The sequence below is a fragment of the Anomaloglossus baeobatrachus genome, chromosome 5 (assembly GCF_048569485.1).
Source record: "Anomaloglossus baeobatrachus isolate aAnoBae1 chromosome 5, aAnoBae1.hap1, whole genome shotgun sequence".
Classification (NCBI taxonomy): domain Eukaryota; kingdom Metazoa; phylum Chordata; class Amphibia; order Anura; family Aromobatidae; genus Anomaloglossus; species Anomaloglossus baeobatrachus.
The window spans coordinates 354,573,700-354,601,320 of record NC_134357.1 but is presented as its reverse complement, the minus strand read 5'-3'; the positions used below and the strand labels follow the sequence as shown (position 1 = coordinate 354,601,320).

Sequence of the window (27,621 nt, the reverse complement as noted above, 5' to 3'; positions counted from 1 at the left end):
TCCCAATATTAATCAATATAACAAAGTGTTAATTTAAAACACCTCTTTTATGGAATACCACATGTATACATCTGGCAAACTGGGCAATCTGATGTGGTCCTCCACCTAAAAAACATACCTTGGAAAAAGTAACCATCTCTGAAACCAATGGTTGTACCAACACCACCTTTGTAATTGGGATTTTGGTGGAAACTTTTAGCCAAGAATCTCTAAAAGTCTAGAGAAATCAAGTGGAGTTATGTGGCCGATGGTTTGGTAGTATTAGGCCAAAAGATGACTACAGAAACAAAACCATCTTTTTACCAGGCGCCCTTTCTACCATCATAGAGGTGCGACACCACGTAATCTGCGTATGACATTGGCTATCTTCTTGACCAATCCACCCTTGTTGTGGTCCTCCACTTGAAAAGTCCTTGTGAGCAGGTTGTAGAAGGAGCCGTAGCCCACAGCCACCACAGTACAAGTCAGACAGATGACATTATAGGGCATGCTGAAGTCAGGCGTTGGAAGGTTCACCAGTAAGGGCTCGGTGTACAGCCGCATAAAGTAACTGGACCCATCTGAGGATGGAAATCTGACAAAGAAAGACATGGACAATAAGAGGAATGAGTTCTGTGGAGATGACATGGTCACTTATATGAATAAGCAACCGCAAAACACATAGTAACACTGAGTCTGCTAGAGCGGGGACCTGAAGCTCTCTGCTCTGGTGAACAGATGTGGTCCTGGGCAGGGTCTCCTTATATGATGTCCCATTAGATTTTGTCCTAATGAATCAATTGTTTAATTAACATCACAATTTTTGCTATACACTTAGCATGTAGGCTGAGAAAATTCTGACTTTACAGCATCTTTCACAACTTTAATTTAAATGAGCATACTGTCAAGATTCCCCTATATTCCCGCTGCGAATGAGCGGTCACATGATAAGTATGCAATTTGCATATTTGCGGTCACGTGCCAAATAGATTGTCATCTGCTTCTCTCAATTTTCTATGGAGAGAAGTGGATTTGAATCTATTCGGAACGTGACTGCATGTGTGCCAATTGCATACTTGTGGATACTTGTGGTCCTGTCAGCATTTTTTGGATCATACTGTAAACGCAGACTGAAAAGACGTGAACACAGCCTACTTATTTCTTTCATATTGGTCTTCCTCTCTAGGTGACCACCTATTCATCACACATTGCTACATGTAGAGAAGTAACTTGCATTACTCCTGACAGTAAAATGAGTTGTCTAGATACTTACAGCGTAGAGAAGAGCGGGCTTGCTTCTAGCTCATCCGTCTTTACGTTCCTTAAACTGGGGATCAGGACACTCAGTACTGAAGGACTACACAAAGACATATTAGGATATTATTTGGGGAAGGGAGCAAAGGTAATGCCTCCCCCCCCAAAAAAAAAAATAAATACTTAGGTACTTCACCTGATATAAAATCCATGATTAGGGTCGGGAGGGTACTCCGTCCACTTCAGCAGTGCCCTCTCAAATTGTATACTAATCTTAGTGATCGAATTAGGAGGCAGTTGGATTAACATCTCTAGAAGATGGGGGCGCTGCCGGTCCTTGGCAGGCAAGTAGTGAATAAAGCCTTGGAATAAAATAAAGGGGGTGGTGGGGGGTAATGGTTAGACTTCAATAAGGTGTCAAGGCACCTTACATAACAGATGGCCAAAACACTTGTCCAGGAGAGTCAGAAGGGCATCATACCCTTTAGGTGATTTGCCCAGCTTTTCGAATACAGCCTTAAAAGGGGTTTCCCATAACTTATTCTTAAGGCCCCGTCACACACAAGATCGCTAACGAGATTGTTGCTGAGTCAGCGTTTCTGTGACGCAGCAACGATCTCACCAGCGTTCTCGTTATGTGTGACACCTACCAGCGATCAGGCCCCTGTTGTGAGATCGCTATTCGTTGCAGAGTGGTCCGGACCATTTTCTTCAAAGGTGATGTCCTGCTGGGCTGGACGCATCGCTGTGTTTGACACTGTGTAACAGGGTCCGAGTGACTGCCAAGATCGTTATACAGGTCGCTACTGTGACCTGTATCGTTACTGTGTCGTTGGTAAGGTCTGACTATGTGACATCTCACCAGAGACCTCCCAGCGACTTACCAGTGATCCTTATCAGGATGTATCGTTGTCAGGATCGCTGGTAAGTCGTTGTGTATGACTGGGCCTTTAGGATAGGTCAACAACACATGATCAGTGGGGTCTAGCACCCAGCACACCCACTGACTAGATAAAAACTGCTCCGTCTCTGACTTAATATTCCATTCAATTGAAATGAAGATAAGGTGTAGTACTTGGCACAGGCCACTATGTGATATAGGGGGAGGGTATATTCTGCCCTCTACATCACTTAGTCTGCTATGGTGCCCAAACAGATTTCTGCTGATCTCTGATATTGCCGACACATCAGACCCACTAATTTTGATTACCCATTCGATTGTTGAGTCCTTTACTAGATGACAGTTGTGATCCACCCCAATCTAATGACTACTTGGGTAGCCTTAATGCTCCATGATAATGGGCATACAGAGGAACCAAAGATCAGGCATATCCTAATCTTCTGAAATCCCACTGGAGAAAGCAATATATCTCCCCTTTCCTTCTCAAACACATGTCATATCAAGTTGAAGCTTCTATATTCTGTCTGTAATGAGCATAAACTTGTATTAAAAGTAAGTAAAAATCAACCCATCCTACAAAGTAACTAATATGTCGGTCACTACTGATGGTCCACTTAGTCTATATTGTTATGGTCAAGACAGGACTCATGACTGCAGCAGGTTAGGTAATAAGATTGCTTGGTATTGGACACACTTACTAGGTTTGTTTTCCTTGCCTTTGGTAGTTATGGTCAGAGTGTGGACATATAGTCGGAGATACCAGGGAACAGTTTCCAGAAACATGACAGGAAAGGCTCTGTATGGATGGTTGTTATAAATCATAGTATTAATCACTCCAGTCTGAAGACCATAGCCACTAACATAGCGTTCAGCATGGAAGACAGGGGGCTCTGGGTGACCTAATAGAAGCATACAAAGGTCTTATTGTTATTTACATGGTCTAATACAGCAGTAAGACCAAAATACATACACAACTGTCAATGTAATAACATGGCAACCCTTTCAATCTCCGGACCATGGATATCCTGGCAATTAGACTTCTAGTCTGTAGTCTAAGGCTATAGGAGTGGGACCAGCAAGCACTAACTTTTCACTGAAATGGCTGATTTCTAAGACAGTGGTGTCAACATTGTCCCTACCACTAGTAACTCTCACCTGAGTCCGAACCTCCTTTCCACTTTAGTGCTACGTTCAAGTTTCTAGAGGTGTTGAAAAGCTCTGGTTCTAGAAGGTCATACAATGTATACACCCTCTGATCTCCATGGACGGGAACCCCAATGTCCAGAGCTGATGGCGGTGTGACTTCAAAAAGGTCAATTTCTTTCTGCAAAGTTAAAGAGTTGAGTAAAGAGTATAAGGCCAGCTGCACATATGCGGCATCCATCATCCCAAGATGAGGCCTTTGAGTTTTGCTCAGTAGACCCATGGCCGGTCCATGCTCGGAACGTGAATGACAAGCATGTGTAGTCGGCCTGAGGCTGTATCAAAATATTATTTTTAGAGGCTTTATAAAAGGGATATGACCGAAGATTCTCTCCACACAAACTTCTGACATACACATTGATCCATGGCAGTATGACAATAATGTTGCATAGTTGTATTGAGAACATAGCTCCGATGAATGAATTTTTTTTGCCACAATTACAACAGATGTCCCTGAAGGTGGTTGTCCAGTTTAGAAAACCATTTAACACATTCTAACTGGAGCATCTGTCCTGTCCTGCATTACATCGACAGCTCAGTGCTTGAACAGTGTAGTAATAAAAATAACCAAAACTGTTCCGGTTGCCACTAACTTCTCGGCAGCCGCTCACGTCACTTAGATGCCATGTGATCAGCTGCTCAGAAGTGTAAAAGCTGAAGTCAAACCCAAAGTGTTAAAGCATTTGTCTACCTGGTCGTATCCAGAGTCCACATAGATTTTGCTTTGAGTTGCCAGAGGACAAGGCTCAGTTACTGTTCGAGTGAACATCTTAAAGAGCGACCAGTCTGTAGAATAAAAAAATGGAAGACTTGAGAAGTGTCTGAAGGATGGCGAGAGGGACATACACTGAGATAAATCTGTGTAGGGTGAAAGCAGGATTTTAAATGGAATATTCTTAGGGGATAGAAACCGAGAAAAGTGTAGAGCCATATACATAATATATAGGATATATATCGGTGTCCATTAGTCACAAACATTACAAAACTTGTAACTACCTCTTTTCCCCTGTCCATTGGTATACATGTCAAACACCACAGTTAAGGTTTGTCTCAACTCCCAGGAGATGGCGGAGCAATCCGCATCCTAAAAATAAAAGAAGGGAACAAGGCCATAGACATGATTGGAGAATACAAGCTGCTGCACACAGAGGCCAGTAATCTGCTGAAAGATTCACAGAACAGGTAGTAATACTGGGAATGGCTGCTTAACCCCTTCACCCCCAAGCCCATTTTTACCTTATGACCTGAGCTATTTTTTCAATTCTGACCAGAGTCACTTTCACAGGTTATAACTATGGAACGCTTTCAATGGATTCCGGTGATTCGGACAATGTTTTTTCATTACATATTCTACTTCATAATTGAGGTAAATTTAGGACAATATTTTTGCATTTATTTGTAAAAAATATCAAATTTTGCAAAGTTTATGAACATTTTGTAGTTTTCAAATTTTGAATTCTTATGCTTTTAAACCAGAGAGTTATGTCACACGAAAGAGTCACTAAATAACATTTCCCACATGTCTATGTTACAGCAGCACCATTTTTGAGACATTATTATTGTTCGGACATTAGAAGGGTTAAACGTTTATCAGCAATTTCTCATTTTTACAACAAGATTTACAAAACCTTTTTTTAGGGACCACATCACATTTGAAGTGAGTTTGAGAGACCTAGGTGACAGAAAATACCCAAAAGTGACATAATTCTAAAAACTGCAAAAATGCTCAAAACCACATCTAATAAGTTTATGAACCCTTTAGGTGCTTCACAACAACTAAAGCAATGTGGAAGGAAAAATACATTTTTTTCTTTTTTCCCACAAAAAAAGGGAATTTTGTTTACTTACCGTAAATTCCTTTTCTTCTAGCTCCTATTGGGAGACCCAGACAATTGGGTGTATAGCTTCTGCCTCCGGAGGCCACACAAAGTATTACACTTTTAAAAAAGTGTAACCCCTCCCCTCTGCCTATACACCCTCCCGTGGACCACGGGCTCCTCAGTTTTGGTGCAAAAGCAGGAAGGAGAAAACTTATAAATTGGTCTAGGGTAAATTCAATCCGAAGGATGTTCGGAGAACTGAAAACCATGAACCATAAGAACAAATCAACATCAACATCATGTGTACACAAAAGAACAACCAGCCCGAAGGGCACAGGGGTGGGTGCTGGGTCTCCCAATAGGAGCTAGAAGAAAAGGAATTTACGGTAAGTAAACCAAATTCCCTTTTTCTTTGTCGCTCCATTGGGAGACCCAGACAATTGGGACGTCCAAGAGCAGTCCCTGGGTGGGTAAAAGAATACCTCAATAAAAGGAGCCGAAAAACGGCCCCCTCTTACAGGTGGGCAACCGCCGCCTAGAGGACTCGCCTACCTAGACTGGCGTCTGCCGAAGCATAGGCATGCACTTGATAGTGCTTCGTGAAAGTGTGCAGACTAGACCACGTAGCTGCCTGACACACCTGCTGAGCCGTCGCCCGATGCCGCAAAGCCCAGGACGCACCTACGGCTCTGGTAGAATGGGCTTTCAACCCTGAAGGAAGTGGAAGCCCAGAAGAACGGTAGGCCTCGAGAATCGGTTCCTTGATCCACCGAGCCAAGGTTGACTTGGAGGCCTGAGAGCCCTTACGCTGGCCAGCGACAAGGACAAAGAGCGCGTCTGAACGGCGCAGGGGCGCCGTGCGAGACACGTATAACCGGAGTGCTCTCACTAGATCCAAAGAGTGCAAATCCTTTTCACACTGGTGAATTGGATTAGGGCAAAAGGAAGGCAAGGAGATATCCTGATTTAGATGAAAAGGGGATACCACCTTAGGGAGAAATTCCGGGACAGGACGCAGAACCACCTTATCCTGGTGGAAAACCAGGAAGGGGGCTTTGCATGACAGCGCTGCAAGCTCAGACACTCTCCGAAGTGATGTGACTGCCACCAGGAAGGCCACCTTCTGAGAAAGACGGGAGAGAGAGAGAGACATCTCGCAGCGGCTCAAAAGGCGGCTTTTGAAGAGCCGTCAGAACCCTGTTAAGATCCCAAGGTTCCAACGGACGTTTGTAAGGTGGGACCATGTGGCAAACCCCCTGCAGGAACGTGCGGACATGCGGAAGCCTGGCTAGATGCTTTTGAAAAAACACGGAGAGCGCCGACACTTGGCCCTTGAGAGAGCCGAGGGACAAACCCTTGTCCATTCCAGATTGTAGGAATGAAAGAAATGTGGGTAAAGCAAACGGCCATGGAGGAAAACCGTTTTCAGAGCACCAGGATAAGTAGATTTGCCAAGACCTGTAATAGATTTTGGCGGACGTTGGCTTCCTGGCTTCTCTCTTGGTGGCAATGACATCCTGAGATAACCCTGAAGACGCTAGGAGCCAGGACTCAATGGCCACACAGTCAGGTTGAGGGCCACAGAATTCAGATGGAAAAACGGCCCTTGTGACAGCAAGTCTGGGCGGTCTGGAAGCGCCCACGGTTGACCCACCGTGAGATGCCACAGATCCGGATACCACGACTGCCTCGGCCAGTCTGGAGCGACGAGAATGGCGCGACGGCAGTCGGACCGGATCTTGCGTAGTACTCTGGGCAGCATCGCCAGAGGGGGAAACACATATGGCAGTCGAAACTGCGACCAATCCTGGACCAGAGCGTCCGCTGCCAGAGCTCTGTGATCCTGAGACCGTGCCATGAAGGCCGGGACCTTGTTGTTGTGTCGTGACGCCATGAGATCGACGTCCGGCGTTCCCCAGCGGCGACAGATCTCTCGAAACACGTCTGGGTGAAGAGACCATTCCCCCGCGTCCATGCCCTGACGACTGAAAAAATCTGCTTCCCAGTTTTCCACGCCCGGGATGTGAACTGCGGAGATGGTGGAGCCTGTGACTTCCACCCACTGCAGAATCCGCCCGACTTCCTGGAAGGCTTGACGACTGCGAGTGCCGCCTTGGTGGTTGATGTAGGCGACGGCAGTGGCGTTGTCCGACTGGATTCGGATCTGCCTGCCCTCCAGCCACCGATGGAAAGCCAATAGGGCTAGGTATACTGCCCTTATCTCCAGAATATTGATCTGAAGGGACGATTCTATTGGAGTCCAGGTTCCTTGAGCCCTGTGGTGGAGAAAAACCGCTCCCCAACCTGACAGGCTCGCGTCCGTGGTGACCACGGCCCAGGTTGGAGGGAGGAAGGATTTTCCCCGAGACAGAGATGTGGGTAGGAGCCACCACTGAAGTGATGTTTTGGCTGCAAGTGAAAGAGAGATGTTCTTGTCGAGGGAAGCCGAACTCTTGTCCCATTTGCGAAGAATGTCCCATTGGAGTGGCCGTAGATGGAATTGCGCGAACGGCACTGCCTCCATAGCTGCAACCATCTTCCCCAGGAAGTGCATGAGGCGCCTTAAGGGGTGTGACTGACTCTGAAGAAGTGACTGCACCCCCGCCTGCAGAGCAAGCTGTTTGTCCCGCGGAAGCTTGACTAACGCTGGCTGGGTATGAAACTCCATCCCGAGGTAAGTCAGTGATTGGGTTGGCGTCAACTTGGATTTCGGGAAATTGATGATCCACCCGAACTGCTGGAGAGTCGCCAGAGTGACGGTAAGACTTCGTTGACACGCCACCCGAGAAGGGGCCCTAACTAGGAGATCGTCCAAGTATGGGATCACCGAATGGCCCTGAGAGTGCAGGACCGCCACGACGGATGCCATGACTTTGGTGAAGACCCGTGGGGCTGTTGCCAGGCCGAAGGGCAATGCGACGAACTGGAGGTGTTCGTCCCCGATGGCGAAACGCAGGAAACGATGTTCGGGTGCGATCGGCACATGGAGATACGCATCCTTGATGTCGATCGATGCTAGGAAGTCTCCTTGTGATATCGAGGCGATGACCGAGTGGAGAGATTCCATCCGAAACCGTCTGGTTCTCACATGTCTGTTGAGCAGCTTGAGGTCCAGAACGGGACGGAATGACCCGTCCTTTTTTGGCACCACGAACAAGTTGGACTAAAATCCGCGACCACGTTCCTGAAGGGGAACGGGAATCACAACTCCTTCCATCTTTAGAGCGTCCACTGCCTGAAAAAGTGCATCGGCCTGTGCGGGGGGTGGAGAGGTTCTGAAAAAACGAGCCGTAGGTCGAGAGCTGAACTCTATCCTGTAACCATGAGACAGAATGTCTCTCACCCATCGGTCTTGAACGTATGGCCACCAGGCGTCTCCAAAGCGGGAGAGCCTGCCACCGATCGAGGATGTGGCTAGATGAGGCCGAGAGTCATGAGGAGGCCGTCTTGGAGGCAGTGCCTCCTGCGGCCTTTTGGGGGCGTGACTTAGATCGCCACGCATAGGAGTTCCTCTGGCCTTTCTCCGGCCGGTTGGACGAAGAGGATTGGGGCTTGGCGGAGGGACGAAAGGACCGAAACCTCGATTGGATTTTTCTCTGCTGAGGTCTCTTAGGTTTGGACTGGGGCAAGGAGGAGTCCTTTCCCGAGGATTCCTTAATAATCTCATCCAACCGTTCGCCAAACAAACGTTCGCCAGAAAAAGGCAAACCAGTTAGGAATCTTTTGGAAGCAGAGTCTGCTTTCCATTCGCACAGCCACATGGCCCTGCGGACTGCCACGGAGTTAGCGGATGCCACAACCGTACGGCTAGCGGAGTCCAGGACGGCGTTCATGGCGTAGGACGAAAATGCTGATGCCTGAGAGGTCAAGGAAGACACATGCGGAGCAGAATTCCGCGTGACAGCATTAATCTCAGTCAGACATGCTGAGATTGCTTGGAGAGCCCACACAGCCGCAAAGGCCGGGGCAAAAGACGCGCCCGTGGCCTCATAAATAGACTTCACCAAGAGCTCTGTCTGTCTGTCAGTGGCATCCTTCAGGGATGAGCCATCGGCAACCGACACAACTGACCTAGCAGCCAATCTAGAGACTGGAGGATCCACCTTGGGAGAGTGTGCCCAGCCCTTCACGACTTCAGCTGGAAAGGGATAACACGTGTCAGTGTGCCGTTTAGCAAAGCGCTTGTCCGGGACCGCTCTGGGCTTCTGGACAGCGTCCCTGAAGTTAGAGTGATCAAAAAACGTATTGCGCGTACGTTTGGGGAATCGAAATTGGTGTTTCTCCTGCTGAGAAGCAGACTCCTCTGCAGGAGGAGGTGGTGGTGAGAGATCCAGCACCTGGTTGATGGACGAGATAAGATCATTTACTAAGGCGTCCCCCTCAGGGGTATCAAGGTTAAGGGCGAAGTCAGGGTCAGAGCCCTAAGCTCCCACGTCCGCCTCGTCTTCCTGAGAGTCCTCAAACTGGGATCCAGAGCAGTGTGAGGAGGCCGGGGAAGAATCCCAGCGAGGCCGCTTAGCAGGTCTGGGGCTGCGATCCGGGCAGGAGTCCTCCGCCTGGGACCTAGGGGCTATCCTGGGAGCGCGCTGCGGCGCGGACCGAGAAGGGCCTGGAGGAGACAAACTAACAGGGACCGGGGCCTGTGAAGAGCCCGGTCTGGACTGCAATGCCTCAAGCAGCTTAGATGACCATTTGTCCATAGACTGAGCAATGGATTGAGAAAGTGACTGAGAGAGTTTCTCAGCGAAAGAGGCCAACGCCGGTGACTCTGTCCCTGCAGCCTGCTCAGGGGGAGCAGGGGGATCTACCTGAGCCAAGGGGCCCACCATTGCCGTAGGCTCCGGCTGAGCAAGCGTGGCAGGAGTCGAGCATTGATCACAGTGAGGGTAGGTGGATCCCGCAGGCAACATAGCCCCACAAGAGGTACAGGTCGCGAAACAAAATCTGTGCCTTAGTAGCTTTGCTCCTTGTGGACGACATGCTGTAGTCTCTTAGGAGAGTGACCACTGAAGGTATATGGGAAAAGGGTATACCGCCTTTCCTAACAGATATATATATCTATTATATATATATATATATATATATATATATATATATATATATATATATATATATATATATATATATATATATATATATATATATATATATATATATATATATATATATATCCCGGCACCTTAGGGGAGACCAGCACCGGGTGACCGGTGTGGCTTACCAACCGCTCACGAGCGGAGTGTGTCCTCCAGATTCCCTGTCGTGGATCCCCCGGAGCTGCAGAGCCTTGCTGCTGAATAGCATCCACCGGCAGAATGTTAAAAATGGCTGCCGGAGCTCTCAGGGGGGGAGTGGAGCCGAGGGCGGCGCTAGCAGAGAGCGGGAATCTGGAGTCCCCAAGTGGTCAATGAGGGGGGAGGGAGACATGCAGGATGCTCCAGCCCTCAAGGCCGACGTCATGTCGGCAATCCCGCCCTTACCCCTGACAGGCAGGCTCGGGGGCGGGATTTTTCGGACTAGGCCGCGGTGAAGCCGGGGGCTAAATTTAAGGCCGCGGCCGACAAGCAGGCACGGTCGGCGCGGAGGTCCGCCGAAAAGATAACGGACGGAACCACCGCGGCTTCCGGGGAGAAGGTGCGACCCCTGTACAGTCCCCACATGAGGATACAGAGTACCTTCAAGTTGCAGGGCCCGGTCCCTGGGGATGAAGAAGCTCCGGTCCGGCAGGTTCCACCAGGGGCTACGGATGGAGCACGGTCCCAGCACATGGATGACCGCATAGGATCCCACTTCTCCCAGAGCCGCATAAGGGATGGTGAAGGAGACGGCATGTGGCTCCAGCCTCCGTACCCGCAATGGGTACCTCAACCTTAACAACACCGCCGACTTAGTGGGGTGAGAAGGGAACATGCCGGGGACCCCATTGGGGACCTCTTTTCTTCCATCCGACATAACTATGTATGAGAATGCATGAGTGGATGTGTGCCTCCTTCCACACAAAGCATAAAACTGAGGAGCCCGTGATCCACGGGAGGGTGTATAGGCAGAGGGGAGGGGTTACACTTTTTTAAAAGTGTAATACTTTGTGTGGCCTCCGGAGGCAGAAGCTATACACCCAATTGTCTGGGTCTCCCAATGGAGCGACAAAGAAATGTTAGCCCCAAATTTAGCTTTTTCTTAAGGATAACAGTAGATAATGCACCGTACAATTTGTTGTGTAATTTCTCCAGGGTAAACAGATACCGCATATGTGGTGGAAATCTACTGTTTGGGCGCACAGCAGGGCTCAGAAGGGAAGGAGCGCCATTTGAATTTTAGAGCACAAAACTATCTGGAATTGATAGCGGATGGCATGTTATTTTTTATTCACTAATTGTAAAAACAAACACTCTTTTATTAAATGTATTAAACACACAAAGTGACAATAATAGTAATGAAAAAAATCCCAATTCATGTTATTACATGCTATCTACTGTGCTTAGCCGCAGATAGCCATAAGGTGCAAGTACATATGTGCAAAAATCTGCTATGTAGCCATTAGCAATAGTATTCGTATGGCGCACTGCTACAGCACATAGAAATTGTCGACATGCGTAAATAATATTGTTCTTTATATAAAGGTATAGTCACAACAAAAAAAAAATGTTTTTTGCATTACTGTATTCTGATAGCTCCAGCTTTTTTATTTTTTCGCTGACGGAGCTGTATGGTGGCTTGTTTTTTGCAGGACAAGATGAAAAGTTCAGCAGTTTTGTTTACATATGACTTTTTTATTGCGTTTTATTCCACTTTTTTTCAGCTGTATTATGAAAAGGCAGTTTTTGCTACATTTTTTATTACGGTGTTTACTGAATGGGATAACTAGTGTGACAGTTTTATATATTAGGTTGTTCCAGACGTGGCGATACCAAATATGTGTACTTTTTAAGTTCATTTCTGTTTTTACATAAAAATATATGGATTTATTGTTATTTTTTTTTGTATTTTCTGATTTCTTTAAAAAAGTTTTTAAAAAAATTTAAAAAAAATAATTACTTAGACCCTATTTGGGATGCTACCTTTTATTGCCCTGACCACTGATATAATGTATTGCAATGTACCAGCATTGCAGTACATTATACCTGTCAGTACTGCACTGACAGAAGCCTCTTAGACGATGCTCCAGGCATGGTCTCACAGGCTAGCCATAGCTTGTCGTGACCATGGCAAGAATTGGGCTCCCGTCATCACGTCGCTGATGTCCTGATCGGGTGGGAGTGCACTCCCTTGTTCTAGCGCCCTAAATGCTGCGATCGCTATTTACTGCGGCATTTATGTGGTTAAAAAAGCCAGGGTCGGCGCACACTCCCTGTCCCAGCCCCCCAAATGCTGAGATCGCTATTTACTGCGGCATTTAGGGGTTAAACAGCCAGAGGAGGCTCAGGAACTGTCACTAGCTGTGACAGCCGAAGCTAGGCTATAACTTACGCCAGGCTCCTGGTGGTGGTTGTGCGGGAGTGTCGCCCACCTGCAGCGGTCGCCCCAGGGACACCACTCCACCTTCGGGGATGCCACAGGGTCTCCACTTGTTTGAATCTCTGGCCACAGGTATGTCAGGTTTATTTATATAGGAGTCGTGACGCCACTCACGGTTTGCGGTCAGGGTTATGGGTGACCACCACTGCAGGTTTAATGAGTGTCTGGGGCTGATTGAGTCTGCAGTCGGGTGATGTGGCCTCCCGTGAGTGAGGCAGGCCCCAGGGCCTCTGGTGTGTAGAACAACAGGTCCCAGAATAACTCAGTCTCAGTCCAAGATGTCTTTCAACTTGTTTACTCAGTTTTTGATGTGTGAGGTACCCGGGCGATGCTGAGATAAACCAGGAGGAACCAGGAGCTCCTTCAGGCCAATCTGAGGGTAACCATTAACTCGCCTTCCTAGCACTTCTTTTTTCGAATAACCCATGACTTGAAGTACCGTGGGGTCTATCCAGGGAAGTCGCTACTGCCTTTTCTCCCCTTTTTGGACCATTTGCCGGCAGCGTGGACCAGTTGAGATGGCTTCTGGCTCTGTCTCCTTATGGGTCCCCCTGTTGCTGCTGAGGCTCGGACTCTAGATGGTTGGCGAGGGACCTCCAGTCCCCTCACCGGCAGGTTTAGCAGATCAACAAATGGACTTCTACTCTAGGGAACTGTTCCCTGTGCGTGCCTAGTCACGAGCAGTCCCCGTACTTGACTGCCTCTCTTCAGGTGTCTTTCTGACTCTCTGGTAACTGTTCTCCCCCGCTAACAGCTACTTACACGTGCAGGTTCTGTCTAGGGTGTCCGTGTCACCGCATCTCTCCGCAACTGACGCACTCCACCCCCAGACTGGCTCACTCCTCCTACTTTCCTTACAGCCTCTGCAGCTTAGTTTCCAGCCCCTCCCCTCCACCCCTTTACAAGAATTGAAAGCTAGCCTCTTCCAGAGGCTACCCAAGGGTCCCATCTAATGGTGTGGGAGACCTGGTCGCTATGTGTCTGTGCGTACACACCTCATTCTGGCCTTTGGAGTCACCTGGAAGCACTGTTCCAGCATGGGTGCAGTACTCAGTGGTGCCTGACCAGGTCAGGGGCGCCATACGGGCACAGCTCTTGTACCTAGTGCGATCACCATGACGTACCTATATGTCATCGGTTGGGAACCTCTATCTGACCATGACATAAAGGGACATCAAAAGTCGCGAAGGGGTTAAAGAAAAAAATTTTGATGTAGTAAAACTACTCATAACTTACCCTACATACTGGCCGGATGTGCACAGACTGAGAGTGGTAGCTGCTGTGATACAGACGTTCTGCCTCTAGTAGAGAAGCCAGGCCGACCTATGGTGAGAAGGCAAAGTTTCATTACCCTGGACTGGACTCCACTGTGTTAGCATTATGCCATATCTCTAAGCATGGTAGTTACCTTAGAGCCACAAGGCAGTAACTTCTTCCATGGGGTGAGGTTTTCTGTGCACACGATCTCCCTAGGTAATGTGGCGTATCTCAGAAGGTGGTGATCTGTAACTGCAGAATGAAGAGTACCATCAGGCCAACAATTATCACATAACCTTGCATGCATGCACCACTCAGCCATAACATCAAAACTAATTAAGTGACACCAAAACAGCTCTGAACCTTAAGGCCCCGTCACACTAAGCAACATCGCTAGCAACATCGCTGCTAACGAACAACTTTTGTGACGTTGCTAGCGATGTTGCTGTGTGTGACATCCAGCAACAACCTGGCCCCTGCTGTGAGGTCGTTGGTTGTTGCTGAATGTCCTGGGCCATTTTTTACTTGTTGCTGTCCCGCTGTGAAGCACAGATCGCTGTGTGTGACAGCGAGACAGCAACAACTAAATGTGCAGGCAGCAGGAGCCGGCTTCTGCGGAGGCTGGTAACCAATGTAAACATCGGGTAACCAAGAAGCCCTGTCCTTGGTTACCCGATATTTACCTTTGATACCAGCCTCCGCCGCTCTCACTGCCTGTGCTGCCGGCTCCTGCTCTGTGCACATTTAGCTGCAGCACACATCGGGTAATTAACCCGATGTGTGCTGTAACTTGGAGAGCAAGGAGCCAGCGCTAAGCATTGTGCGCTGCTCCCTGCTCTGTGCACATTTAGCTGCAGCACACATCGGGTAATTAACCCGATGTGTGCTGTAACTTGGAGAGCATGGAGCCAGCGCTAAGCATTGTGCGCTGCTCCCTGCTCTGTGCACATTTAGCTGCAGCACACATCGGGTAATTAACCCGATGTGTGCTGTAACTAGGAGAGCAGGGAGCCAGCGCTAAGCATTGTGCGCTGCTCCCTGCTCTCTGCACGTGTAGCTGCGTGCGGTGGTAACCAAGGTAAATATCGGGTTGGTTACCTGATATTTACCTTAGTTACCAAGCGCAGCATCTTCCACGCGGCGCTGGGGGCTGGTCACTGGTTGCTGGTGAGCTCACCAGCAACTTGTGTAGCGACGCTCCAGCGATCCCTGCCAGGTCAGGTTGCTGGTGGGATCGCTGGAGCGTCGCAGTGTGACATCTCACCAGCAACCTCCTAGCAACTTACCAGCGATCCCTATCGTTGTTGGGATCGCTGGTAAGTTGCTTAGTGTGACTGGACCTTTAGTGAAATGAACTGCACAAAACTTTGGAAAGAGTCAATGTTCACACAACTTAAAGTGAAGGTGTCACATTTTTTATTTTTGTATTAATAATAGTGATTATGAAATCAAGTATTTTTGATAGTAACCCTTCTTAAGGCTTTATGTGGATCCTAAGGCTGTTTCCGAGTGGCATTACCCCTACTTCCCCCCTCCCTCTCTTCCCCCACCCCTTCTCCCTCTTCCACCTTTTCCTCCCCCATTTTGCTGCTATGACCTGATATCTTGATTGTGTAAAATGTGTAACTACTGCGGCTATAACTTGATATGTTATGTTTTAAATGTAAATGTTTACTATGTTACTGAAAAAGCTAATAAAAACTTTATTGCTTAAAAATGAAATCAAGTATTTTTAATAAAAAATTAAACTCACTGTTTATTTAGTTTTTATTTAATTCTATTTTTACTGACACACTGGGGGCTGCCATCTTGGATTTGCTGTGTGTAACGACAGTTACACACCTCAAATACGGCAGTTCTCTGTGCATAGAAGACCGTTTCCGCTCTCCGACCCCATCTCCTGCACGGAGTCTGCTTCCTGCTGTGACCTGGACAAGCCCCCTGGGCTGAGTGTGCGGCAGAGCATTGCGGGCATGCGTACGTGCAGCAGAGCATTGCGGCCATGTGTACGTGCAGCAGAGCATTGCAGGCGGGCGTAAGTGCGACAGAGCATTGCAGACAAGCGGACGTGCGGCAGAGCAATGCGGTCGGGCGTGTGGCAGAGCATTGCGGGCGTGCGGCACAGCATTGCGGGCGGGCGTGCGGCACAGCATTGCGGGCGGGCGTGCGGCACAGCATTGCGGGCGGGCGGCAGAGCATTGCGGTCGGGCGTGCGGGCGGCAGAGCATTGCGGTCGGGCGTGCGGGCGGCAGAGCATTGCGGTCGGGCGTGCGGGCGGCAGAGCATTGCGGGCGGGCATGCGGGCGGCAGAGCATTGCGGGCGGGCGTGCGGGCGGCAGAGCATTGCGGGCGGGCGTGCGGGCGGCAGAGCATTGCGGGCGGGCGTGCGGGCGGCAGAGCATTGCGGGCGGGCGTGCGGGCGTCCGGCAGAGCATTGCGGGTGGGCGGGCGTCCGGCAGAGCATTGTGGGCGGGCGTGCGTGCGTCAGAGCATTGCGGACGGGCGTGCGGCACAGCATTGCGGGCGGGCGTGCGGCACAGCATTGCGGGCGGGCGTGCGGCACAGCATTGCGGTCGGGCGTGCGGGCGGCAGAGCATTGCGGGCGGGCGTGTGTGCGGCAGAGCATTGTGGGCGGGCGGGCGTGCGGCAGAGCATTGCGGGCGGGCGTGCGGCAGAGCATTGCGGATGGGCGTCAGAGCATTGTGGGCGGGCGTGCCTGTGGCAGAGCGTTGCAGACGGGCGTACATGCGGCAGAGCATTGCAAGTGGGCGGGCGTGCGGCAGACCATTGCTAGACCGGGGCGTGCAGATCGCTATGTGGGGAGCACTATACAGCTGTCCTTGGTGACACTTTAGACATTTGTGGTCACCAACAAAATGGCTCCGCACTGTGTCCCTACACTTCATTCTCTATTATCTCTTGGAAACACCCAGATTGGGAGGAAGAGGTGACATCACAAAGGAGAGCAGATTCTGCCCACTTTTACTGCAGCTGTAATGTGAGCTAGTTCTACAGTAGCTCTGCAGCAGGATTTCAGCAGCTGCTCCCCCTAGTGGTTAACCCCTTCACGAACGGCTTATTTTTCGCTTTCAGGTTTTTTTTTCGCCATTCTTCTTCCGAGACACACAACTTTTTTATTTTTCAGTCAATATGGTAATGTGAGGGCTCATTTTTTGTGTAACGAGCTGTACTTTTAAATTAAACCATAAGTTTTACCATATAGTGTACTGGAAAACTGTAAACAAATTCCAAATGCGGAAAAATTGCAAAAAAAAGTGTGATAGCACGATTGTTTTTGAGTTATTTTATTCAGTATGTTCACTATATGGTACAACTGATGTGTTGTTGTGATGCCTCAGGTCAGTGCGAGTTCGTAGACACCAAACATACATAGGTTTATCGAAGGGGTTTAAAAAAAAAAAAATCAGACATTTGTCCGAAAAAAGTGGCGCACGTTTTACGCAATATTCCGTGACCCGTAGCTTTCTCATTTTTTGTGATCTATGGCTCAGTGACTGCTTATTTTTTGCGTCTCGAGCTGACGTTTTTAATGGTACCATTTTTGCGCAGAAGATACGTTTGGATCACCTGTTATTGCATTTAGTACAAAATTTGTGGCGACCAAAAAACTTAATTTTGGTGGTTGGATTTTTTTGGCCGCTATGCCGTTTACTGATCAGATTAACTGATTTTATATTTTGATAGGTCGGGCGTTTCTGAACGCGGCGATACAAAATATGTGTATAATTTTTTAACCCTTTAATTTTCAATGGGGCAAAAGGGAGGTAATTTGAATGTTTAGGTTTTTTTATTTTTTTTTTAATTTAAAACTTTTTTTTAACTTTTTTGTATTTTACTAGTTCCCCTAGGGAACTATAAGAATCAGCAGTCTGATTGCTCTGCTGTATGTGCTGATGACAGCTACACAGCTGTAAACACCAGATATGCTCATTTTATGTCTCACCCAGCTCTCGGCCGGGTGAAACAGAAAGTGAGTCATATGAGCTACAGGAGTGATCACATGACCCTATGCTACCATGACAACCACTGGAAGTCACGTGATCAGGTCACGTGACTTCCAGTATCGACCAGTGAGTAAATGTTTACTGCCGATGCCATTACAATGGCACTGTAACATATTGACAGCGCCATTTAAGGGGTTAAACGGCACGAGCAGATAACAATTCCGCTCGTGCCTGGCAGGCACACATCTCAGCTGTAAAAAATCAGCTGAGATGTGCGCCGATCGCTGCATGCTGCCGGCAGCAGATCGCGGGCAGTAACACTATGACTGCTAGGATGTAATATTACTGCCCGCGGTCGTTAAGGGGTTAAGAGTGGAAAATATTCATATTTTTTTTTTATATTTTGCCCAATTAAAAACAAATAATATTTAAACAAAACATTAAAACATGAATACTTTACATTTTTTCAGTTATTGACTTTTTTTTGTTTTGGACGACACCTTCCCTTTAAGATATTTTCCAGTATCTTTACACTGATGATCTCTACAGGAGTGGACATATCCTTGGTGCAACACACAGGGACCCAAGAATTAAGGGGGCCCATTTCCATCTCTAAAACAGGTGGAATTGGACATTATGAGGAGCTATTGGACTGCAAAGTGCCCATATATTGTTCATGCTCAGGATCCTCTTCTGTGTGTGTCCACCAGTGGATCTCTATATAGATCATCATTATCAAAGACATAAAACAATCCCTGAATATTGGTGCTCAGAAGCTTTCAGAGGTGGACAGGTGTGTGCACGGGATAACCTGCCTGCTGTGCTGTGTGTTCTCACACTTCTACTATCGGTAGTGTTACGTTTTACAGCGATTTGTGTTACTGAACCAGACAGGATGGCCTCTGCTGACCACACACAAGAGTCTTGGGTGCCCTCGATCCTTCTTGAGGTGGCTTTACACACTGTAACATCGCAAACGACATCGCTGTAACGTCACCGGTTTTGTGACGTAATAGCGACCTCCCCAGCGACATTGCAGTGTGTGAAACACATCAGCGACCTGGCCCCTGCTGTGAAGTTGTGATCGCTACAAATCGTTCAGGACCATTCTTAGGTCCTTTGTTTCCCGCTGTGCAGCAAAGTCTCAGTGTGTAAAGGGGACTTTACAGAGACTTCCCTTTGAAAAAGCTGCTTTACAACGTCCCCAATGACTAGCTAGGTCGTTCTGCAGGTCCGGATCGCTGTTGCGTCGTTGGCCAGGTTTGCCTGTTTGACAGCTCACCAGAGACTTTGTAGCGATCCCGGCCAGGTTGGGATCGCTGGTGGGATCGCTAGAAAGTTTCAGTGTGTAAAGGGGCCTTTGGACCATCAGAGCTCAGGTTTGTTAGAAAGCTACAGAGAAGGAATTAGTAGAAGACATGCTGAGCGCAGATACTTATACACCGACCATTGGCCAATCCCAAAGGCTTGAAGGATGCGGTTGGAGTCACGGTGTTAGTGGAGTCTATGAAGTTTAGTGATGCGCAGAAGATTCCAGATAAGATGTTAGTCAGCTCCTTCCAATTTCTGTCCACACTGAAATCACAAATGTAACCTCATCAATATTAAGAAGGAGGCCATCAAGCTGCACCAAGATTATCAGAGCAGGGGACTGTACAATCAAGCTCTTCTTACGACACATCAGAATAAACAATGGATCTAAAAAGTCTACAAACCCCTTACAACGCCAAGTTTGTAGACTTTTTAGAAAATGATACTAAAGGTACCGTCACACTAAGCGACGCTCCAGCGATCCCACCAGCGACCTGACCTGGCAGGGATCGCTGGAGCGTCGCTACATGGTCGCTGGTGAGCTGTCATACAGGCAGATCTCACCAGCGACCAGTGACCAGCCCCCAGCGACGCGTGGAAGCGATGCTGCACTTGGTAACTAAGGTAAATATCGGGTAACCAAGGAAAGCCTTCGCTGATTACCCGATATTTACCTTGGTTACCAGCGCACACCGCTTAGCGTTGGCTCCCTGCACTCCTAGCCAGAGTACACATCGGGTTAATTACCCGATGTGTACTCCAGCTACGTGTGCAGGGAGCCGGCACTGACAGCGAGAGCGGCGGACGCTGGTAACGAAGGTAAATATCGGGTAACCAAGGTAAGGGCTTCTTGGTGGTTACCAGCGTCCGCAGAAGCCGGCTCCTGCTCCCTGCATATTTAGTTGTTGCTGTCTCGCTGTCACACACAGCGATCTGTGCTTCACAGCGGGAGAGCAACAACTAAAAAACGGTCCAGGACATTCAGCAACAACCAGCGACCTCACAGCAGGGGCCAGGTTGTTGCTGGATGTCACACACAGCGACATCACTAGCAAGATTGCTGTTGCGTCACAAAAGTCGTGCCTCAGCAGCGATGTTGCTAGAGATGTTGCTTAGTGAAACGTTGCCTTAAGAAGAAGAATTTCAGAAAATTTTTCACCTTTAAATGTCTCTCATAATCTTACAACTCAATGGAGAAACAAACTGAAATCTGGTGGAAACATAAAAATAAAGAAGTAAAATAATGTGGTTGTATAAATATGCACACCCTTCGGGCTCGCTCCCATTTGTGTATAAATCACACAAGTGCTATTCAATATTTGATAGCATAGCGCTTTCTCCAATGTTATACTATGGGGAGGGCCAATAACTGCATGCTGCATCTGGCAGCGAGTCTCAGATCACTCGCACCCATACAAGTCTATGGGTGCATGTGACACATCGGACTGCACTGATGACATCTGAGTGCAGTGCGATATACGCACAGGCTGACAATGGAGGATATGGAGAAATTAATCTCTTCTTCCTTTCCTCACCTGTACTGTGAGAATTAAGTGTGCTTTACATGCTGCAACATCGCTAACGATATATCGTCGGGGTCACGTCGTTAGTGACACACATCCGTCACCGTTAGCGACATCGCAGCGTGTGACACCAATGAGCGACGATCAACGAGCGCAAAAACATGAAAAATCGTTGCTCGTTGACACGTCGCTCCTTTCCCAAATATCGTTGCTGCTGCAGGTACGATGTTATTCGTCGTTCCTGCGGCAGCAAACATGTGTGACACCGCAGGAACAACGAACATCTACTTACCTGTGTCCACCGGCAATGAGGAGGGAAGGAGGTGGGCGGGATGTTCCGGCCGCTCATCTCCGACCCTCCTCTGCTATTGGGCGGCCGCTTAGTGACGTCGCTATGACACCGAACCCACCTCCCCCTTGAAGGAGGAATTGTTGGCCGGTCACATCGATGTCGCTGAAAAGGTATGTGCGTGTGATGCTGCCGTAGAGATAATGTCACCAAATGTCGCACGAATGACGGGGGCGGGTGCTATCGCTAGCGATGTCACAGCGTGTAAAGCACACTTTAAATCACAGTGTGTGACACTCGGTTACGGTCGCAGCATCAGCATGGCACATTCAGAATTGGCAATCTTTTCCCACTCTTCCTTGCAGTAGAGCTTCACATGTTACATTGTGAGGGCATCTCATGTGTACATCGCCCTCTACAGGTCAATCCACAGATTTTCAATTGGATTCAGGTCTGGGTCATTTAAAATATTGATCTTCTGGTGAAGTCATTCCTTTCTGGATTTGGAGGTATGCGTCAGGTTGTTGTTGTGCTGAAAGTTGAAATTGTACTTCATCCTTCTGGCAGAGGCCTAAAGGTTTTGTTGCAAAATCAACTCATTTGCAACTGTTCATAATTCCCTTCACCTTGACTAAAGCCCCAGTTAGAGCTGCCAAAAAACAGCCCCAAATCATAATGCTGCCACCTTCACCATGCTTCACTGTGGGTATGGTGTTCTTTTGATGATGTGCAGTGTAGGTTTTAAGCCAAACATACCTTTTAGAATTATGGACAAAAAGGTATACCTGGGTCTTATCAGACCATAACACGTTTTTCAACGTTTTTGGCCAACTTGATGAAGCTTTTGGCAAAACATTGCTGGGCTTGAATGTCTTTTTTTGTGTAAGAAAAGGCATCTGTCTTGCCCCACTAATCCACTGGCCAGACATATGAAGAATACAGGAGGTTATTATCATATGCAGTACACAATCAGTGCTTACCAGAAATTCTTGAACCTCCTTTAATGTTACTGTGGGCCTCTTAGTGGCCTCACTGATCATTTTTTCTTTTTAGCAAATTTTGAGGGACGGACAGTTCTCAGTAAGGCCACTGTTGTCACATTTATATCACTTGATGACCGTCTTTACATTGTTCCTTTGTATAGAAATTCTTTTGTACCATTTTCCTGACTGATAACTTTTAACCATGAGATCCCTGTGCTGTGTTGTAAGCTGGTTATGGCTTTTGCTGTAAAGCTAGGGTCACACGTAACGACGCAGCAGCGATCACGACGGACGACCTGACCTTATCAGGATCGCTGCTGCGTCGTTACATGGTCGCTGGTGAGCTGTCAAACAGGCAGATCTCACCAGCGACCAGCCAGCAGCGACGCATGGAAGCGATGCTGCGCTTGGTAACTAAGGTAAATATCGGGTAACCAAGCAAAATACTTTGCTGGTTACCCGATATTTACCTTGGTTACCAGCGCACACCGCTTAGCGCTGGCTCCCTGCACTCCTAGCCAGAGTACACATCGGGTTAATAAGCAAACCTTTGCTTATTTACCCGATGTGTACATTGGCTACGCGTGCAGGGAGCAGGGAGCCGGCACTGGCAGCCTGAGAGCGGCGGACGCTAGTAACTAAAGGTAAATATCGGGTAACCAAGGAAAGGGCTTCTTGGTTACCTTGGTTACAGCTTACCGCAGGCTGCCAGAAGCCGTCTCCCTGTTCCCTGCTCGCTTCAGTTCGTCGCTCTCTCGCTGTCACACACAGTGATGTGTGCTTCACAGCGGGAGAGCAACATCCAAAAAATGAAGCAGGACATTCAGCAACGAGCGGCGACCTCACAGCAGCGGCCAGCTCGTTGCTGGATGTCACACACAGCGACAGGATGTCGCTGCTACATCACAGAAAATGGTGACTTAGCAGCGACGTCGTTGTGTGTGACACCACCTTATAATGCAACTGAGAAAATTTCAACTAAATGTTGTAATATGAGATTAATCAGAATAACTGTAAATGACGGAAGCTGTGTACCGACTACTATTTATCATGATTGATTGGCTAATTCTGAACACAACCACATCCCCAATTATAAGAGGGGGTTCACACTTATGCAACTACATTATTTTAGTTTTATTTTTATCCCCCACCTAAAAATAATTACAGTTTGTTTCTTAATGGTTTGTAAAGATTATGGGAGACATTAAAAGGGTACGTGCATAAGCTAAGTAGTTGGTGCAGAAATTTCTACAGCCACTACAAGTCTAGAAGGGATTGAACTCCACATGCTCAGCTGATACTACTGGGCAAACTATGGGTAATATACAGTGGGTACGGAAAGTATTCAGACCCCTTTACATTTTTCAGTCTTTGTTTCATTTGGTAAATTCCAAAAAGTTCATTTTTTTTCTCATTAATGTGCACTCTGCACCCCATCTTGACAGAAAAAAACCCAGAAATGTAGACATTTTTTCAAATTTATTAAACAAGAAAAACTGAAATATCACACGGTCATAAGTATTCATACCCTTTGCTCAGTATTGAGTTGAAGAACCCTTTTGAGCTAGTACAGCCATGAGTCTTCTTGGGAATAATGCAACAAGTTTTTCACACCTGGATTTGGGCATCCTCTGCCATTCTTCCTTGCAGATCCTCTCCAGTTCCATCAGGATGGATGGCGAACATTGGTGGAAAGCCATTTCCATGTTTCTCCAGAGATGCTCAATTGGGTTTAGGTCAGGGCTCTGGCTGGGACCGTCAAGAATGGTCACAGAGTTGTTCTGAAGCCACTCCTTTGTTATTTTAGCTGTGTACTTAGGGTCATTGTCTTGTTGGAAGGTGAACCTTTGGCCAAGTCTGAGGTCCAGAGCACTCTGGAAGAGGTTTTCTTCCAGGATATCTCTGTACTTGGCCACATTCATCTTTCCTTCAATTGCAACCAGTCGTCCTGACCCTGCAGCTGACAAACACCCCATAGCATGATGCTGCCACCACCATGTTTCACTGTTGGGATTGTATTGGGCAGGTGATGAGCAGTGCCTGGTTTTCTTCACACATACCGCTTAGAATTATCACAAAAAGTTCTATCTTCATCAGACCAGAGAATCTTATTTTTCATAGTCTGGGAGTCCTTCATGTGTTTTTTTGCAAACTCTATGCGGGCTTTTATATGTTTTGCGCTGAGGAGAGGCTTCCGTCGAGCCACTCTGCCATAAAGACCCAACTGGTGGAGGGCTGCAGTGATAGTTCACTTTGTGCAACTTTCTCCCATCTCCTACTGCATCTCTGGAGCTCAGGCACAGTGATCTTGGGGGTCTTCTTTTCCTCTCTCACTAAGGCTCTTCTCCCACGATTGCTCAGTTTGGCTGGATGGCCAGGTCTAGGAAGAGTTCTGGTGGTCCCAAATGTCTGCCATTCAAGGATTATGGAGGATACTGTGCTCTTAGGAACCTTGAGTACTGCAGAAATTCTTTTAGAACCTTGGCCAGATCTATGCCTTGCCACAATTCTGTCTCTGAGCTCCTTGGGCAGTTCCTTTTGACCTCATGATTCTCATATGGTCTGACATGCACTGTGAGCTGTGAGGTCTTATATAGACAGGTGTGTGCCTTTCCAAATCAAGTCCTATCAGTTTAATTAAACATAGCTGGACTCCAATGAAGGAGTAGAACCATCTCAAGGAGGATCACAAGGAAATGGACAGCAAGTGACTTAAATATGAGTGTCTGAGCAAAGGGTCTGAATACTTATGACCATGTGATATTTCAGTTTTTCTCAGGTAAGGCCAGCTTCATAGGTCCGACATTAATGGTCACAGTAAACACTGTGGGTCTTTTGATCAGAGTTCAATAGCCTCATAGTTCATGTTAGGAGACCCTCGGCCAGTCTGGACATCGCAGTCTGTACTTGACTGTGAATGTTGAAAGTGTGAAACTGGCCTAATAGATATTTGCCTCCTCTATGTCATCTATATGAGCTACCATGACCCCCTTCAGTATAGAATCTGCACCTTCACATATGTCATTACTTACTCTGTGACCGATTCTTGAAACCAGACCCACAGCTCGGCCCCCGCGGGAGCCTGCAGGAGGGGCTGCCCCCAGGATCTTGTGCGCCAGAACCCCTGGGTGAAGGACAGATGCAGCTCCTGGATGGAGTATTTGGAGATCACTTGGCCCAGAACCTTAGGAAATAACCTGTAGTGAGAGACTAAGACAGAGAACTGGAATAAGACTGAGGCAGAAGAGCGCTTATCTGCTCCAATGACATGTCAATAAGAATACCCGGGATGTATGGACGTCATAGAGGGGTGCGCCTGCTCAGGACCCCACCTGCCGGCCACAATGAAGAAATGCTAAGCCCCATGACCCTGATGGGAGATGCATGGCTGGTGGACACATGAATGACACTGATGGACAAGCCCTTTAGAGGAGTGTTCTCGTGCGTTGACTCCTGGTTGCCGGGTGGTGCTCTCCTGAAGCCTGACAGTTCCGATCAGGGGCGTGGTCGAGCTGACCGGCCACACTGACTACGGGGTCTGGTAACCATGGCAGCAAGCTGTACGCTAAAGAACTAGAAGGTCTATTCTTCAAAACAGAGAGCGTTTTTAACTTAGTGAATTGTAAAGTAGATTATTTTTATCAGCACTTTGCAATTGTACAGAATTCTGAACTTGAGACAACCCCTTTTAAGACATCCCATAGATGCAGACTGTCCAGATCTTTGTCATGTCTATGCCATCTCACTAATCACCGGGGGTCCCGCTGCTGGGACCTCTCCCAAGAATAGGTTATGGTGCACAATGCTATGCTGTATCCCACTGTAATCAACAGGAGAGTCTACATCAATGTCGTATCCTAACACTGTATACAGACAGCAGTGATGAGAACGCATAATGCAGTGACACAATCGGCTCTGCTGCATCTGGGGAGGGAAGTTACATGATTGGCTCTGCTACATCTAGGGGCAGTGACATAATTGGCTCTGCTACATCTAGGGGCAGTGACATAATTGGCTCTGCTATATCTGGGGCAGTGACATGATCGCCTCTGTGTCTCCTGGGGGCAGTGACATGATCTCCTCTGCTACATCTGGGGGAGTGACGTGATCTCCTCTGCTACATCTGGGGGAGTGACGTGATCTCCTCTGCTACATCTGGGGGGAGTGACGTGATCGGCTCTGCTACATCTGGGGGAGTGACGTGATCGGCTCTGCTACATCTGGGGGAGTGACGTGATCGGCTCTGCTACATCTGGGGGAGTGACGTGATCTCCTCTGCTACATCTGGGGGAGTGACGTGATCTCCTCTGCTACATCTGGGGGAGTGACGTGATCGGCTCTGCTACATCTGGGGGGAGTGACGTGATCTCCTCTGCTACATCTGGGGGGAGTGACGTGATCTCCTCTGCTACATCTGGGGGGAGTGACGTGATCGGCTCTGCTACATCTGGGGGAGTGACGTGATCTCCTCTGCTACATCTGGGGGAGTGACGTGATCGGCTCTGCTACATCTGGGGGAGTGACGTGATCGGCTCTGCTACATCTGGGGGAGTGACGTGATCGGCTCTGCTACATCTGGGGGAGTGACGTGATCGGCTCTGCTACATCTGGGGGAGTGACGTGATCTCCTCTGCTACATCTGGGGGGAGTGACGTGATCTCCTCTGCTACATCTGGGGGAGTGACGTGATCTCCTCTGCTACATCTGGGGGGAGTGACGTGATCTCCTCTGCTACATCTGGGGGGAGTGACGTGATCGGCTCTGCTACATCTGGGGGAGTGACGTGATCGGCTCTGCTACATCTGGGGGAGTGACGTGATCGGCTCTGCTACATCTGGGGGGAGTGACGTGATCGGCTCTGCTACATCTGGGGGAGTGACGTGATCTCCTCTGCTACATCTGGGGGAGTGACGTGATCTCCTCTGCTACATCTGGGGGGAGTGACGTGATCGGCTCTGCTACATCTGGGGGAGTGACGTGATCGGCTCTGCTACATCTGGGGGAGTGACGTGATCGGCTCTGCTACATCTGGGGGAGTGACGTGATCGGCTCTGCTACATCTGGGGGAGTGACGTGATCGGCTCTGCTACATCTGGGGGAGTGACGTGATCGGCTCTGCTACATCTGGGGGAGTGACGTGATCGGCTCTGCTACATCTGGGGCAGTGACATGATCTCCTCTGCTACATCTGGGGGCAGTGACATGATCTCCTCTGCTACATCTGGTTGGAGTGACGTGATCTCCTCTGCTACTTCTGGGGGGAGTGACGTGATCGGCTCTGCTACATCTGGGGGAGTGACGTGATCGGCTCTGCTACATCTGGGGGAGTGACGTGATCGGCTCTGCTACATCTGGGGGGAGTGACGTGATCGGCTCTGCTACATCTGGGGGAGTGACGTGATCTCCTCTGCTACATCTGGGGGAGTGACGTGATCTCCTCTGCTACATCTGGGGGGAGTGACGTGATCGGCTCTGCTACATCTGGGGGAGTGACGTGATCTCCTCTGCTACATCTGGGGGAGTGACGTGATCGGCTCTGCTACATCTGGGGGAGTGACGTGATCGGCTCTGCTACATCTGGGGGAGTGACGTGATCGGCTCTGCTACATCTGGGGGAGTGACGT

General features: G+C 48.5%; 1 protein-coding gene across 1 annotated transcript in view; it reads right to left on the bottom strand.

Moving 5' to 3' along the window:
* Window positions 1–28: 28 nt before the first annotated feature.
* The window catches only part of PIGT (phosphatidylinositol glycan anchor biosynthesis class T), a 29,909-nt gene continuing 2,316 nt past the window's right edge, over window positions 29–27,621 (bottom strand). The window contains exons 2-12 of the mRNA XM_075349925.1: window positions 25,030–25,207; window positions 19,339–19,466; window positions 14,078–14,178; window positions 13,906–13,992; window positions 4,334–4,421; window positions 4,029–4,123; window positions 3,290–3,458; window positions 2,833–3,033; window positions 1,430–1,595; window positions 1,253–1,336; window positions 29–574 (exon numbers count right to left, since the gene is read on the bottom strand). Of these exons, the coding sequence (XP_075206040.1) occupies window positions 322–574; window positions 1,253–1,336; window positions 1,430–1,595; window positions 2,833–3,033; window positions 3,290–3,458; window positions 4,029–4,123; window positions 4,334–4,421; window positions 13,906–13,992; window positions 14,078–14,178; window positions 19,339–19,466; window positions 25,030–25,207 (1,550 nt within the window). The 3' untranslated portion in view covers window positions 29–321. The remainder of the gene's footprint in view (window positions 575–1,252; window positions 1,337–1,429; window positions 1,596–2,832; window positions 3,034–3,289; window positions 3,459–4,028; window positions 4,124–4,333; window positions 4,422–13,905; window positions 13,993–14,077; window positions 14,179–19,338; window positions 19,467–25,029; window positions 25,208–27,621) is intronic.